Below are 14,622 nucleotides of genomic sequence, written 5' to 3'. Positions count from 1 at the left end.
GGGGCGCTAGAGAGCGCGAGACAGGGGGCGCTAGAGAGCGCGAGACAGGGGGCGCTAGAGAGCGCGAGACAGGGGGCGCTAGAGAGCGCGAGACAGGGGGCGCTAGAGAGCGCGAGACAGGGGGCGCTAGAGAGCGCGAGACAGGGGGCGCTAGAGAGCGCGAGACAGGGGGCGCGAGACAGGGGGCGCTAGAGAGCGCGAGACAGGGGCGCTAGAGAGCGCGACACAGGGGGCGCTAGAGAGCGCGACACAGGGGGCGCTAGAGAGAGCGAGACAGGGGGCGCTAGAGAGCGCGAGACAGGGGGCGCTACAGAGCGCGAGACAGGGGGCGCTACAGAGCGCGAGACAGGGGGCGCTACAGAGCGCGAGACAGGGGGCGCTACAGAGCGCGAGACAGGGGGCGCTACAGAGCGCGAGACAGGGGGCGCTACAGAGCGCGAGACAGGGGGCGCTACAGAGCGCGAGACAGGGGGCGCTAGAGAGCGCGAGACAGGGGGCGCGAGACAGGGGGCGCTAGAGAGCGCGAGACAGGGGGCGCTAGAGAGCGCGAGACAGGGGGCGCTACAGAGCGCGAGACAAGGGGCGCTACAGAGCGCGAGACAGGGGGCGCTAGACAGAGGGCGCTAGAGAGCGCGAGACAGAGGGCGCTAGAGAGCGCGAGACAGAGGGCGCTAGAGAGCGCGAGACAGAGAGCGCTAGAGAGCGCGAGACAGAGGGCGCGAGACAGAGGGCGCGAGACAGAGGGCGCGAGACAGAGGGCGCGAGACAGAGGGCGCGAGACAGAGGGCGCGAGACAGAGGGCGCGAGACAGAGGCCGCGAGACAGTGGGCGCGAGACAGTGGGCGCGAGACAGAGGGCGCGAGACAGAGGCCGCGAGACAGAGGGCGCGAGACAGAGGGCGCGAGACAGAGGGCGCGAGACAGAGGGCGCGAGACAGAGGGCGCAAGAGAGCGCGAGGAGAGGGCGCAAGAGAGCGCGAGGAGAGGGCGCAAGAGAGCGCGAGGAGAGGGCGCAAGAGAGCGCGAGAAGAGGGCGAACGAGCGCGAGAAGAGGGCGAACGAGCGCGAGAAGAGGGCGAACGAGCGCGAGAAGAGGGCGAACGAGCGCGAGAAGAGGGCGAACGAGCGCGAGAAGAGGGCGAACGAGCGCGAGAAAAGGGCGAACGAGCGCGAAAAGAGGGCGAACGAGCGCGAGAAGAGGGCGAACGAGCGCGAGAAGAGGGCGAACGAGCGCGAGAAGAGGGCGAACGAGCGCGAGAAGAGGGCGAACGAGCGCGAGAAGAGGGCGAACGAGCGCGAGAAGAGGGCGAACGAGTGTGCGAAGAGGGCGAACGAGTGTGCGAAGAGGGCGAACGAGCGAGTGCGAGAGAGAGAAGAGAAAAAAACAGAGAGAGAGAGAGAGCGAGAGAGCGCGAGAGTGCGAGAGAGAGTGAGAGAGAGAGCGAAGAGAAAAAACTGAGCGAGAGAGAAAGAAAGAGGAGGAAGAGGAGGAAGAGGAGGGAGAGGGGAAGAGGAGGGAGAGGGGGGTGTAGAGGGAAGAGGCGGAGGTCGGGGGGAGGAGAAAGGGGGCCGTCGGGGGGAGGAGAAGGGAGGCGGTCAGGGGGAGGAGAAGATATTGACGTTGTCCGAGATGCTGGCGGAAGCCGATCTGATCCCTCTGGACGTGGCGATGAGCGAGGCCCCAAAGGTGAAGGGCGCCAGGGCCAGGCCGGCGATGGCCGTCACACCGGCTACTTTGGCCTTCTGGTGGAAGGTGGCCAGGTGGCCAGCCAGGGCGTGGAGCTTCACCACGTGCTGCCAGAGGACCTCGGCGCGCCCGGTGAATACCTTGTTGAAGACAGGCAGGCCTCGGTTCACCTTGTTGGCCAAAGTGGCAAAGGACCTGTGGGGAGGGGGGAGATGTCGGTTTCAACTTCCCTGGAAAACAGACGGATAGACGGCCTCCTGGCACGCATACCGGGAATCGTCCTGCTCTTTAGATTCTTCGTCTGACGACAACTCGTCCCACTCTGGATGACAAAATGGGGGAAAAAAGTCCCATCTATCACAAACCGAAAGCCTTTTAATGACCGACTGTGTGTGTGTGTGTGTTTGTGGGGGGGGGTTACCTCTTTTGGGGCGCCATATTACTGGACAATATTGCAGGGTTTTGGGTCGGAAAAAAATAATTGCAGGGTGCACTTTTTCCAAACGGCCACTAGATGGCAGCAAGAGATCATATTAATGGGAAGTAATTTTCAAATCAAAGAGGATGGCTGAGTTTTTGGTCGGGAAAATAATTGTATGGTGAACTTTTTCAAAACAGCCACAAGATGGCAGCAAGAGACCATATTAATGGGAAATACTTTTTAAATCAAAGCGTATGGGAGTCATTTTGGGTTTCAAGACCAATTGCGGGTTATGTCATCAATCATGCCTAAGAATAAACTAGTTTCAGGGTTAGGGTTATAGTCAATTAAAAGTCAAATCAATTAGAAGAAGCTTACATGAGACGACATCTTGAGACGACTTGCGTTGGCGCCCAGAAGAACCTGTAAAGTGGTATGGAGTTAGAACGTGTTTCCCGAACTATTTACAGCTGCAGTACTTTTTACTTTGAAAAAAATACAAGGCACAACAATATATATATGCATTTAAAATTGACAATATATAGTGGTAGCTCGACATACGAGCAATTCGAGATACGAGTAAAATTTCGAGCAAATAATCTCTAGATACAAGACCAATTTTGAGATACGACAAAGCAAGACATGTAGCTGCTTATGATTATAGCGCACTAGTCTTTTTTGCTGCAACTCTTTCGTGAACAACAGTTTTTCCCCCCGTCACTCAGCGCAAATGGCGTAGCGATCTCTATTACGAGGAATATATATTACTTATCGTTGGCAAGTGGTCGTGCGTTATCCCATTGTGAGGACATTTGTGTGCATCATTTTCGGAATATTTTGAAGGGAATATGAAAGCAAACAGCGGATCGATGGTGAAAATCAGGTTGGAAGCGGGATAAACAGCCAACCCGGTCGGCCGGGGAAAAGGAAGATATAAAAATGCAGAACAAAATTAGAATTATGTTTAGTGTAAGGTTAGGTGAAACTTATTTTCCAAGTTTATTTAAAAATGTTTTGAAACAAGCGTGTTGATGTGCAAAAAGGGTTGGAGTCCATCGCTCTCTCTCTCTCTCCCTCTTCAAAAATCTATATAATTTTAGTACTACTATAAAACACATTTTAATAACATTAAACACTAGTTTTGTGTTACTTTGTCAATAGATGGTTAGGGTTAGGGTTAGGGTGGTGATTAGAAGAAATACAACATTGTTTCAATCCAATATCCTGTTGTTTTTTTCCAGAGGGTGGGAAAGAATTAACGTCCAGCCCCCTTCGAAATCTGTATAATTTTAGTACTACTATTACTATGAAGACCCGAATAATAGTAGGCACCGGAATAATAGTAGGCAGTGGAAAATTCCAAAGATAATGAATATTAGTAGTAGTAGTAGTATTCGGGTCTTCATAGTACTACTGTTCGGGTCTTCATAGTACTACTGTTCGGGTCTTCATAGTACTACTGTTCGGGTCTTCATAGTACTATTGTTAGGGTCTTCATAGTACTATTGTTCGGGTCTTCATAGTACTATTGTTCGGGTCTTCATAGTACTATTGTTCGGGTCTTCATAGTACTATTATTCGGGTCTTCATAGTACTATTATTCGGGTCTTCATAGTACTATTATTCGGGTCTTCATAGTAAACATATTTTGGTAATATTAAACTACTATTTTTGCGTTACTTTGTAAATATATGTCGAATTAGAAGAAATAAAACGTTTTTTCCAATTCAATATCTTGTCTTTTGTTTTTCAGAGGGTCGACAAACATTTGGAGCTCGCTAACATAGTGCTGCTTGCGAGTCACATGGCGAAAAAAGGGAGTGACGTCATTGCGTCCGCCTTCAAATGCGGGAAATATTTAGTTTCTCGCGATATTTTATTCAGGTTAACAGTTGTACTTTGGCAAATTCGACGTCAATCACGCCTACCAAAAAAAGGTTACAAGTTGAAATGCTACTAAAGCCGAAAGAACGTCCCACTAAACGCAATAAAGAGAGAGGAATCAATTGCAAGGAGATAATTACCATACTTCAAAGCCAAACGCCGACCAGACATGGCGGCAATGTGGTCAATACAGTAACTTACTACGGTCATGACGAGGGCAAAATTGCAACTGCGGCGCATGTACAACACAGAGATATAAATAGCTAACTTTAGAGTTATTATGATAGAATGTACTCACGTTCTTTTACGGACGAACGCAGTCCCAATTCTTCCGACAAACATTTGGAGCTCGCTAACATCGTGCCGTTTGCGAAGACCGTGGCGAAAAAGGAAGTGACGTCATTGTGTCCCTTCAAAATAAAGACTTCCGTTTTACAAAATAAAATACTTTTATGCAGTTATTTAATTTCTCGCGAGATTTATACAGGTTAACAACATTTAACGTGCAAGTAGTATCACAACATTGCCCCTCGTAAACAAGTATAATTACAATGATTAGTGATAACATTTAATGAGTTTGGATTTCATATCTATAGTCACATTTTTTATGTTGTGATCCAAAAAGGTATCAGATTCAGTTGCTTGTTTATAAATTGAAGAGTTTAAAGATTGAGTTGACAGTAACACTTCAAAATCGCTGTAAAAAAATAAGTAAATAAAAAGACGTTATGCTTGCTAACTCTTTCTCTCTCTCTCTCTCTCTCTCTCTCTCTCTCTCTCTCTCTCTCTCTCTCTCTCTCTCTCTCTCTCTCTCTCTCTCTCGCTTTCTCCCATAGTGGGCGTGAATTTGAATATTAGTGGGTGGGTCTTAGTTACAAAAGTATTTTTTTATAAGGATTTTTTTTAAGCTTGCGTGTCTTTTAATGAACCCGATTTAGTACTTAGGCCTTGAGATTTTCGTGGTTTCTTGGACAGCTAGGAAGAAGGAATTATGGGTCTCAAGATAAATGTGGAATGTATATAACGTAATCAAGACTTGGTTGATATAATAAAAAAGTACATGTTCAGAGTAAGTAATGGAAAAGGTATGCAGACGGTGAGAATATATATATATATATATATATATATATATATATATATATATATATATATATATATATATATATATATATATATATATATATATATATATATATATATATATATATATATATATATATATATATATATATATATATATATATATATATATATATATATATATATATATATATATATATATATATATATATATATATATATATATATATATATATATATATATATATATATATATATATATATATATATATATATATATATATATATATATATATATATATATATATATATATATATATATATATATATATATATATATATATAAATGAAGTGTAAATGTATTCTAAAGTGATTGTTAATAAATAAATAAATAAATAAATAAATATATATATATATATATATATATATATATATATATATATATATATATATATATATATATATATATTATATATATATATATATATATATATATATATATATATATATATATATATATATATATATATATATATATATATATATATATATATATATATATATATATATATATATATATATATATATATATATATATATATATATATATATATATATATATATATATATATATATATATATATATATATATATATATATATATATATATATATATATATATATATATATATATATATATATATATATATATATATATATATATATATATATATATATATATATATATATAATATATATATATATATATATATATATATATATATATATATATATATATATATATATATATATATATATATTTATTTATTTATTTATTTATTTATTTATTTATTTATTAACAATCACTTTAGAATACATTTAACACTTCATTTAAAATGTCCAAACCTACCTCTTCCGGAACTGGAATGATTTAATGACTTGCTATTTTTTCTCCACCCCATCGTCCAACCTTATTATATTTTGATTCTCTGGCTATTTTACGATTTCCTTTTTTTTAACAAGGGGGAATAGCTGATTCTAATGTTATTATTAAGTTTTTACCTTAGTTGAAATATTGTGGTTTTGCAAAGTATGAAAAAGTACAGCACAATGAAAGTAAGTTTATTAGTATTTGTCTCAAACCTCCCTCACCAAAGGTCAGATGTTTCAAATTAGAAGGCCCTATCATCAGCTTGTCCTATATTCCGGGACTTGTTACCCCTGGGGCCCTGTCAGAAACCCTCCTTTGGTAAAGGCGAGCTCTCTGACACCAACTTCTTCAAACTAACGGGACAGTGACGATGGCGTGAGCAGCGGATGACCGTGGCGACTAGATGGGCTCTACCTTGGCTTTTTCTGATGACACAAAGAGGATTTGATAAAAATCACAGGTAACGGGTTCTGGGCATGGTGTTGCGGCGCACACGCACCTGAGTTGATGAAAGGCGCGAGTGTGACTTTGGCCTTGGCCGTCCAGTTAGCGGGGCCAGACGCAAAGGAGCCCGATGACAAGAACGGCGCGGCCTGCTCCGAGGTGGCCTACTTGGTATTGTTGCTAGCCAGTCTGCTCCAGTCTGCCGCACAGTTAGTTCGCGTGAGGTTGGCGCTTCACGGCTCGCCCACATCAAAGTCACTGCTCTACATCCTATAAGTGTATAGTAAATGATAACAGTTCATTTCAATATTATTCAAAACTAATTATATTATATTTTCATTTTGTATTATCAAGATTTTTGTCTCATAATATAACAATGCATGTGTTCTTGGCAAATCATTTCCTCCAGCATGCCAGACCATCGCTCAAAGCAAAACACTAACCAACTCCAGTAGGGGACAATAAAGAAATACAAATACAGACAGGCAATCAAGTAGGACACGAGGAGCGGAGTAGAACTCCTTTTCACCCCTGGAATGCCGAAAAGTGAAAAACGGCCTGGAACGTTACCTCTCGGTAAAAGTTTTTGGAAAGGAACACAAAAATATAAGTGTGAGGGTAAATGACTAAACCCCACGGATGAAAAAAACAAGCTGCTAATGCAGGGGTCGGGAACCTTTTTGACAGAGAGAGCCATAAACAATTCACATTTCATAATGTTATTTCTTGAGAGCCGTTCTCAGAATTGAAAAGTAAAAATATATGAAAATGTGTGATTTTTCTTGTCATTTCACCACTTTTAAAGTACAAAAAGTCCCTGAATTATTTTAACAACATTGTTATGCTGTTGCTAATCAATCCGTATCAATGACATTTTGCATGCAGAGGAGTAATGAAAAACTAAATTATGATTAAAGTGGTGCTAGAGGTAGATCAACGCCAGTGTCAATGTGACGCCCCTATCGGTGGGTTTGGGACTCAGTTCTCTCACAAGTGATTTCCATATTTTACCTCACAGGTTAGTGAGAGCCATATACACCCATGGAAAGAGCCATATATGGCTCCCGAGCCATAGGTTCCCTTCCCCTGTGCTAATGTATTTTCTCTGTAACTGACTGTGAGTCACGTTAACAATTTCCAACAAAAAAGCACAAAAACACAGGATTTAACAGAAAGAAGTCAACCCAATCTGATTTTGAAATGACCAAATATAATTCCACAGGCAAACAAGGGGGATAGTATACATGTGTATTTTTGATCAACCGACAAAAGGCGCATGGCGAGTATTTGTTCAACTTGTGTATACGGACATTGCAGCGATAAAAACGACACAAAATAGTTTATTTGATAATTCAACAGAAAGAGCGGCTGTGGTCATTATCCTTTTAAACTAAGCTCATTTACTCTCATCACAAATGTATACTTTCATACAAATCTATGACTTCATCCTCTCCATTTTCAAGCTCCAACTTTTGATTAATTCTCCTACCAGAATATTTTGGAACTAGCCTTAAAGGCCCTTAATGGACACTGAGATTGTTAACAACATGCCTAAAGGTAGCAGCGAATGCCCTGAAGGCCCTGACGGCCAGCCACTGGAGAATTTGCATCCAAAGTACTTCTCTACTTACGAAATGTTCAAGTTACGAAAAGAGTTCTGAAACCAATGAATTTCGTGAGTTACGGCAGTATTTGTGTATAGCTACACATGTCAAATGAGAGCTCAAACCCAATTGATTTCGGAAGGGAAAGGATTGAACACGTTGTTTGTGACTGCTAGTTTTCCTACTTGCCCAAATGCGACATTCCGCCTTCGTGTAGACGTCGCGTTGATGACGTCACTGGGCAGGAGGCGCGGCGAGGGAGCGGGATTTCGGTGGAGGATTATACCCGTCGTGCCTTGCGGCCGAAGATGGCAACGGCTCTAGCTAAACGCTCCTCAACTTTATCCCAGTGATTTGGGCGTTTTGGCTGCCTGCGAGGAAGAAAGAAAGAAATAAAAAAAAAAAGAAGAAGGGGAAAGCGGTCATTCGAGCGGCCCGAAAGGCGACCGCCGCACCAGCCTACTATTTTGGACCGCTCACTGCTCCGTTGGAAGCCGCCACTCCGATCGGGCTGAACTTTGAGCTCGGCCGGCCGAGCTGCCAACGGGCCGGCGCTCCGCCCGGCCCCCCGACCGACGTCCGTCCGTCCGTCGAGGTGAGTCGGAGTGGGGAAGGGGTGTGGTGTGGTGGGGGTGGACAGAGAGAGGGACGAAGACTGTGGGGGTAGGGGGCTGCGGATGCGTCCAGGTGGACGCGGTTTGCCACTCTTGCTTCCGGGACGGCAGCGTTTTCAGCTGCCTCTTGTCATTCGATTCGGACGCCACCGAATCCAGAGAGCCGCCCCTTGTAGCTCGCGTGAGCGTGCGCGAGTGCGCGCACGTGCGCGCTAAAGTTTGAAGCGGAATGTGCAAGTTGCCTTGGCAACACTGACCATCTCGGCGAGGAAAGCCGACACCTTCGTACTTTCTATTTGAATAGTCCGAATGCTCTTTCCGTGTTTAGATATTGCTTTTTATTCCCTCCCAACTTTTACCCTATTACTAATGCTTGGTCTTCCAACTTTGAAGCATTGCAAACATTGAATAGCAGATGTTCCATTTTCAATGTATCCTTAACGTAACCTCAACACCCTAGTGCTTTTTTTGAATGCACTCCATTTGACTGTCACTTTGTCCAAAAAAACACACTCGGTCATTGACCTGCCCCGACACAACAACCCCCCCCCCCCCCAGTACAGAACACACACAAAACTTCACAATGACATGTTAGACTTTGACTTTTGACTTTGTTAGAATGGCATTTAGGTGGTAACAAAGGTTGTTGAACAAAAATCTTCAACCAATATTAACCCTAATGCTGGTTCGTACTCTACGGCTGGCCGAAAACCAATCCGCGTGTTTAGATGTCGACCTGTACAATAGGGACGGGAAATGGAAGTCGATCAGACCGAAACCCGCACGTTTCTGCCGTAAGGAAAAGGAGGTGAAATCAAAGGGAGGGAAGGTTAGAAGTCAGCCCGCTCCTAAAGCAGGATGCGCGGCTAGAGTCGTCCCAGTTCCAATCGATGCGGCCGCATTTCCTGTTGTGGAAACATTGCGAGATCAATGCTCGGCCCCGGGCTGGCGTCAGGTTCCGGCCCGCGCGAACCAGACACCAGTAGGCCACCACCACAAGCTTTGACCACTCGCTCGCGTCGGAGGCGGGTCGGGGTCGCCGATGCTAGCGCTTTTGCGGAATTCTTCTGTGACAGGAAGAGAGGCCCAGGATGAGTGGCGCGGTCCCCTCCAGAAAGCCGTACCGCAAAGCTCCGCCGCAGCATCGCGAAGCTCGTCACGGGCTCCCGGCACCGCCGCCGCAGCATCGCGAAGCTCCTCACGGGCTCTCGGCGCCGCCGCCTCCGATGCAAGGGATGGACCGTGGTCAGGTAAAGGCAGCCGCGCCTCCTCCCGTTCTCTACAAATGTCATTGGCGTATCCCGGAGCGCTCGCGGGGCCGGCGCCCGGCGACGGCCGCGGCCGGCTTTGCGGCCCGTCCGCTGCGAAAAGCAGCCTTCTGCGCCGACGAGCCGGCGAGAGAATTTTTTTGCGTCGCCGCCCCAACCCCAAAGAGCATCTTGAAGAAGGCAGCCGTCTTCGGCAAGTCCCGGTTGGATGGCTGCCCGCCCGCGCCACCTTTGGACCGCCGGCGGCCTCCTCCGCGGCGCTTGGCAATATCGGAGGAGAGGGCCGGCTTCTCTGACTTCCTGGACGAAATGGCCCGACGGGTCGCCCTCCCCGTGGCGTTTGTTCCCGTCTCGGCAGGAAAGCCGCCGTCGGACGGCCATTCTGCCGATCGCAGGCGCCGTTGGGACGCTCGGGTGGCGGAACTGCGCCGGTCCTCCGAGGTAAACGGAGGTCGTCCACTCGAAGCAGCTCTGACAAAATGGGAAGTTAACTCACGGGTGAAGGTAGGTGGGTGGCGTTGACGAGGAGGCGGGGGTGGTGGTGGTGGCGCCGGTGCCATCGCCAGGCCGACCGCTCGCTCCCTCCCTCCCCCTTTCTTCGGTCTTTTCAGCTGACCAATGGAGGCAGAATGGGGTGGCGTCTGTGCTGGCTTTATTTTCCTTTAGATGGTTGGAGCGAGGGGAAGAGTTTGGTCTACTGGGACAAGATTGGCACCAATTGGCCGTGCTCTCGCTCGTCATCTGAAGGTTTGCTTGGCCACGGGCTAGGCTTGACACGCTTTTGTCTCTTTCAGGAGGATTTGTCCGACTCAGACCGGATCAGGTGAGACGATCTTGAGAAAAGCTCTGAGCCAAACGCAACATTCGCTCAAGGAGGAGGCCGACCAACCAGAACAGGCCATTTGTGGAGAAACGGCGTGGGGGCAAATTGCCCCTTGAGTTGCCGTTGACTGTGCAATTTTTCCGGGCAGTGACCAAACATATAGAGGAAGTGAACCAGTTCAGTCGTTTTGCGTTCGAGCCAGGAAAGGTTTTAGTCCCATTCTGGCCTTAAGAAATAGCCATTGTAGTAACTAGCCTAAAATTCGAGTTTTTTTCCCCTACTATTTGACTACAAGTACTCTAAAGACTGTCAAGTGAGTAAATTCCAAATGTTGGCAGCATCCAGTCTGGCTTTGGGTTGACACCTGACGCATACGGTAGTGGCTAAAAAAAACATTTGTGCGAAAAGAAAATGGCAGAAAGGTTGACATCTGGTTGGAGCTATTTGGAATCTTTGATCAAAAACCATGATAAAGCTCTGAAATTTGGGGGGGGGGGGGGTGAATCACAACCTAACTGACACTAACCTGACAACGGGAGGAAAGGCATCCTGGCGCAGTTTCTCCATAAAAGGCATTTACTAGTTCTGGCTGGCGCTTCTTGGGGTGGAGCACCTTTAACGGAGGACGCCGTTTGTCCACGGCAGGCTCCTGGAGCGGCAGAAGGAGGACCTGCGTCGGCGCCTGTCGCTCTCGGCTCGCAAGATGGAGGCCATGGAGGCCGAGTTTGACGGCAGCCGCCATTACATGGAGGCGGAGCTGAGCCGCACCAGAGACGACCTGGACAAGATGAGGGACAAGTTTCGCAGGCGAGTGAGCCCTCGCTCCCAAGGCGGCACGGCGCATGAACCCCCCCCCCCTTTAGACCAGAGTGTGTTTGAGGCCAAAGCGGCCAGCGAGCATTTTGCCGCGGCGGCTAGGGTCAAGTTTGAGCCCTGCCCCGAGCGGCGCCCTTACCCGACGTGACGCCGCATTTTTCCATCCGCAGACTCCAGAACAGCTACACGGCGTCTCAGAGGGCCAATCAGGATCTGGAAGAGAAACTTCACGCGCTGGTAAGTGGCACACAGGGCCTTCTGCTGCTGCTCCTCCTCCTCTCGCAAGGCGCATGTGGAATCATTGGTGGCAAGGATGCGTTGCTCTGCGCTTTTCGGTTCAGCATCTTTTTGGCTTTTCTCCCACAAACCATGACACTTGTCCACTTGGCGGTTGGCTTTGTGAAGGTAGCCTCCCAAAGCTTCTTGCGTATCCCTTCACAAACAAAATGACCACTAAAATGTTCTACTCACCGCCGCGAGACGGTCGATCCGGTGGGTCTGGTGTCATCATGATCGCAGGATTTTTGGTCTTCCTTTCACGCTGCGTCTCGACGATGCGCGGCCGCCGTCGTCGTCGTCACCGCCGTCGCCACCACCACACCGTCGCCATCATCAGGCCGCCGTCAGTCAGACCTGGGTCCATGCGGTTGGCTTCATCTTTTTCATTCTTCACCTTCCTCTGCCACACCCTTGCTCCCTCCCTCCCTCCCTCTCTATCTCTCCCTCGTCTCCTCTCTCTCATCCCACCACCTGGGCCACCTCTTTCTCACCCCCACTGAGCCAGTCGTTTTTTTTCTTTTTTTAAACACTTGCAGCTGCGGACGGTGGAGCGAGACAAGAAGACCATGGACCGGGAGATGGTGGAGCTCACCAACAAGCTGCTGGAGGCCAAGAACGCCGTAGACCGCCTGGAGGAACTCAACGTGAGATTCTGGCGCCGAGGAGCGACTGCCCTTTTTCGGGGGGCAAAGATGTCAGGGAGCCAGATGTAGCGGACGGGAACACATAGTCACCTGGAGCAGGCTCCGTTTTCTTGGTTCCCGACAGATAAAGAACCCCGGCCTCTCTCCCTCCTTTCAGGAACGCTACCGGCTGGACTGCAACCTGGCCGTGCAGCTGCTGAAATGTAACAAGTCGCACTTCCGGAACCACAAGTTTGCCGACGTGAGTAGTGTCGGTCCGGGCCATCCGTGGCAGCCACATTTTGAAGTCTATCTTGTCCCACATTTGATGTCAAATTCTTTGTCGGGACCAGACACGCGCGGGTCGGGGTCTGGCCGGAAAAAAAAACCAAGTTGACTTTCTTTTTCCGCACAGCTACCGTGCGAACTTCAGGAAATGTTGAAGAAACAGATGAAGAGCGGCGGGCTGGCGTGGCCGAGCCCCGCCCCCTGCGGCCAGGACCCCGACACGCTGAGCCTGACGCCGTCCGACGCCGTACCCACCTCCGTCATCGCCCGCGTGCTGGAGAAACCCGAGCCGCTGCTCCTCAACTCGGCGCGCTCGGGCAGCGGGGGCCGCCCGCCGGGCGAGGATGTCTTTGTGCACGTGGATATGACGGCGGGGGGCGAGGACGCCGCCCTGCCGGAGCCGGCCCGTGGAGGGGAGGAGGAGGATGAGGAGGAGGCGGTGGCGGCGGCGGCAGCGGCCGTCTCTTTCGACAAGCTGGACCCGTACCCGGCGCCGCCGCCGCCCAACCCGCTGTGCCCGGGACGCAAGGTGATCGAGTTTTCCTCGGACGACAAGGTCAAGATCCCCAAGAACGGTCCGCTGCCCAACTGCACCTACGCCACGCGGCAGGCCATCTCGCTGGGCCTACGCGGCGAGCGAGCGGCCGCCAAGGCGCCCCCTCGCGACACCGACGCGCCTTCGGCTCAGTCCAGCCCCTTCAGCAGTCCGCCGCAGGTCGGTGCTTCGGTGGTCCTGGATGGTTTGGGGCCAACCGACGGGAATGGGACCCCACGTCCCGTGCTTTGTATCCCGTACGCTCCCGCCAACTCGGAACCTCGGTTGGGAAATGTGGCCGGCGACCTACTTTGGAGGATATCTGTCTGGATTGTTGGCCGGAGCGTACAGAGAGCCTTTGGGGATCCAAAGTCCGGTCGTCGGGGTTCCCTAATCCAAAGTATCCGATGAGACGGCGAGGCGGGAGCTCTTTTGAGGTTTTTCAGGCTCTTATTATTATTATTTTTTTTTTGGTTTTGCCAGGGACCCAGCGCGGGGGCCAGCTCGGCCAGTTCCTCCGAGGACCTCCTGGCCAACTGGCATCGGATGTCGGCGGACGAGACGGCCGCGCCGCTTTCCGCCGCGGCCTTCTCCGACGGTGAGGAGGAAGAGGGGGACGAGGGCACCGCCTCCAGCCCGGACGGCGAGGAGGACGGCCCGGCCGGGGGCTTGCCGGAGGTTTCGGCCCGCCTGGTGGACTTTGACCCCGCCTTCGCCGCCGCCGCCGCGCTTCCGCGGCCTCACAGGAGCCCCAAGAGGATGGGGGTGCACCACCTACACAGACAACAGCAATAACGTGCAGCCACCGTGACTGAGTGACACTTTTGCATTTGACGGGCGTGCTCTTACCGCGTGGAACACTTGTCCCCCTCCTTTATTTGGAGCAAACCTCACCAGGCCAATTTTGAAAGGTTGTAAAAATTCACACTCTTTTGCGACCGTCCCTCACGTTTTGCGGTGGCTTTTGGACCCAATGAAGTTTGAAGTGACGCAGGGTACACGTAAACAAGCGTGGTTCCTCTATTTTTGGAATTCATTCCTTTTGGCAGGGGGTGCTGGAGCCTATCCCCGCCAAGCGAGGGCACCAGGCGGGGCAATTTCTGTGGCTACTTGGGCTCTTTCAAAAGGGCTGCCCTGAGGGTCGAGCCTTTGGCCTTTTGCCCACCAATGAAAATGTTTCTTCTTCACTACATGGAAACGGGTCAGCGTGAGATCGCCTTGCCAAATACACGAGCGCATAACCACACCAGATGTTCAAGTCGACGTAGAATGTCACTACTTTGTTTGACACAAATAAACGAGCAGAAAAAAATAACCCCGCGTCAG

The 14,622-nt window shown here is 48.9% G+C and overlaps 1 protein-coding gene and 2 long non-coding RNA genes across 7 annotated transcripts; 1 reads left to right on the top strand and 2 right to left on the bottom strand.

Moving 5' to 3' along the window:
- Positions 1-1,893: 1,893 nt before the first annotated feature.
- Positions 1,894-4,370, bottom strand: LOC144204983 (uncharacterized). Its single transcript, XR_013327980.1, has 3 exons — positions 4,290-4,370; positions 2,486-2,530; positions 1,894-2,008 (listed from the first exon to the last, which is right to left on the bottom strand). It is a non-coding gene; the product is annotated as an uncharacterized LOC144204983 (long non-coding RNA).
- A 1,806-nt stretch (positions 4,371-6,176) lies between these two features.
- LOC144204976 (uncharacterized) lies at positions 6,177-8,865 on the bottom strand. Of its 2 annotated transcripts, none has more exons than XR_013327977.1 (4): positions 8,506-8,865; positions 8,240-8,421; positions 6,502-6,716; positions 6,177-6,427 (listed from the first exon to the last, which is right to left on the bottom strand). It is a non-coding gene; the product is annotated as an uncharacterized LOC144204976 (long non-coding RNA). The 2 variants fall into 2 exon arrangements; XR_013327976.1 differs by having other exon boundaries at positions 8,514-8,864.
- Positions 8,301-14,611, top strand: tjap1 (tight junction associated protein 1 (peripheral)). Of its 4 annotated transcripts, none has more exons than XM_077728960.1 (10): positions 8,301-8,645; positions 9,741-10,436; positions 10,727-10,755; positions 11,401-11,562; positions 11,742-11,808; positions 12,188-12,217; positions 12,387-12,494; positions 12,652-12,735; positions 12,889-13,476; positions 13,780-14,611. In XM_077728960.1, exons 2-10 carry the CDS (start codon positions 9,756-9,758, stop codon positions 14,089-14,091), a joined length of 2,061 nt encoding a protein of 686 aa, XP_077585086.1. In that variant the 5' UTR covers positions 8,301-8,645; positions 9,741-9,755; the 3' UTR covers positions 14,092-14,611. The 4 variants fall into 4 exon arrangements, with proteins under 4 accessions (XP_077585086.1, XP_077585087.1, XP_077585088.1 ...); XM_077728962.1 differs by having other exon boundaries at positions 8,305-8,645; positions 9,741-9,914; XM_077728961.1 differs by lacking the exon at positions 12,188-12,217 and having other exon boundaries at positions 8,302-8,645.
- Positions 14,612-14,622: the final 11 nt, after the last annotated feature.

This window comes from Stigmatopora nigra, chromosome 12 (genome assembly GCF_051989575.1).
Source record: "Stigmatopora nigra isolate UIUO_SnigA chromosome 12, RoL_Snig_1.1, whole genome shotgun sequence".
Lineage (NCBI taxonomy): Eukaryota > Metazoa > Chordata > Actinopteri > Syngnathiformes > Syngnathidae > Stigmatopora > Stigmatopora nigra.
Note: the sequence above shows the minus strand (reverse complement) of the source record. Positions and strands in the feature narration are given on the sequence as shown.

Coding starts and splice junctions, on each gene's coding strand:
- tjap1 (XM_077728960.1), top strand. CDS start 9,756: ATGAGTGGCGCGGTCCCCTCCAGAAAGCCGTACCGCAAAGCTCCGCCG. Junction 10,437..10,726: donor AAGTTAACTCACGGGTGAAG/GTAGGTGGGTGG, acceptor TGTCTCTTTCAG/GAGGATTTGTCCGACTCAGA. Junction 10,756..11,400: donor TCCGACTCAGACCGGATCAG/GTGAGACGATCT, acceptor TGTCCACGGCAG/GCTCCTGGAGCGGCAGAAGG.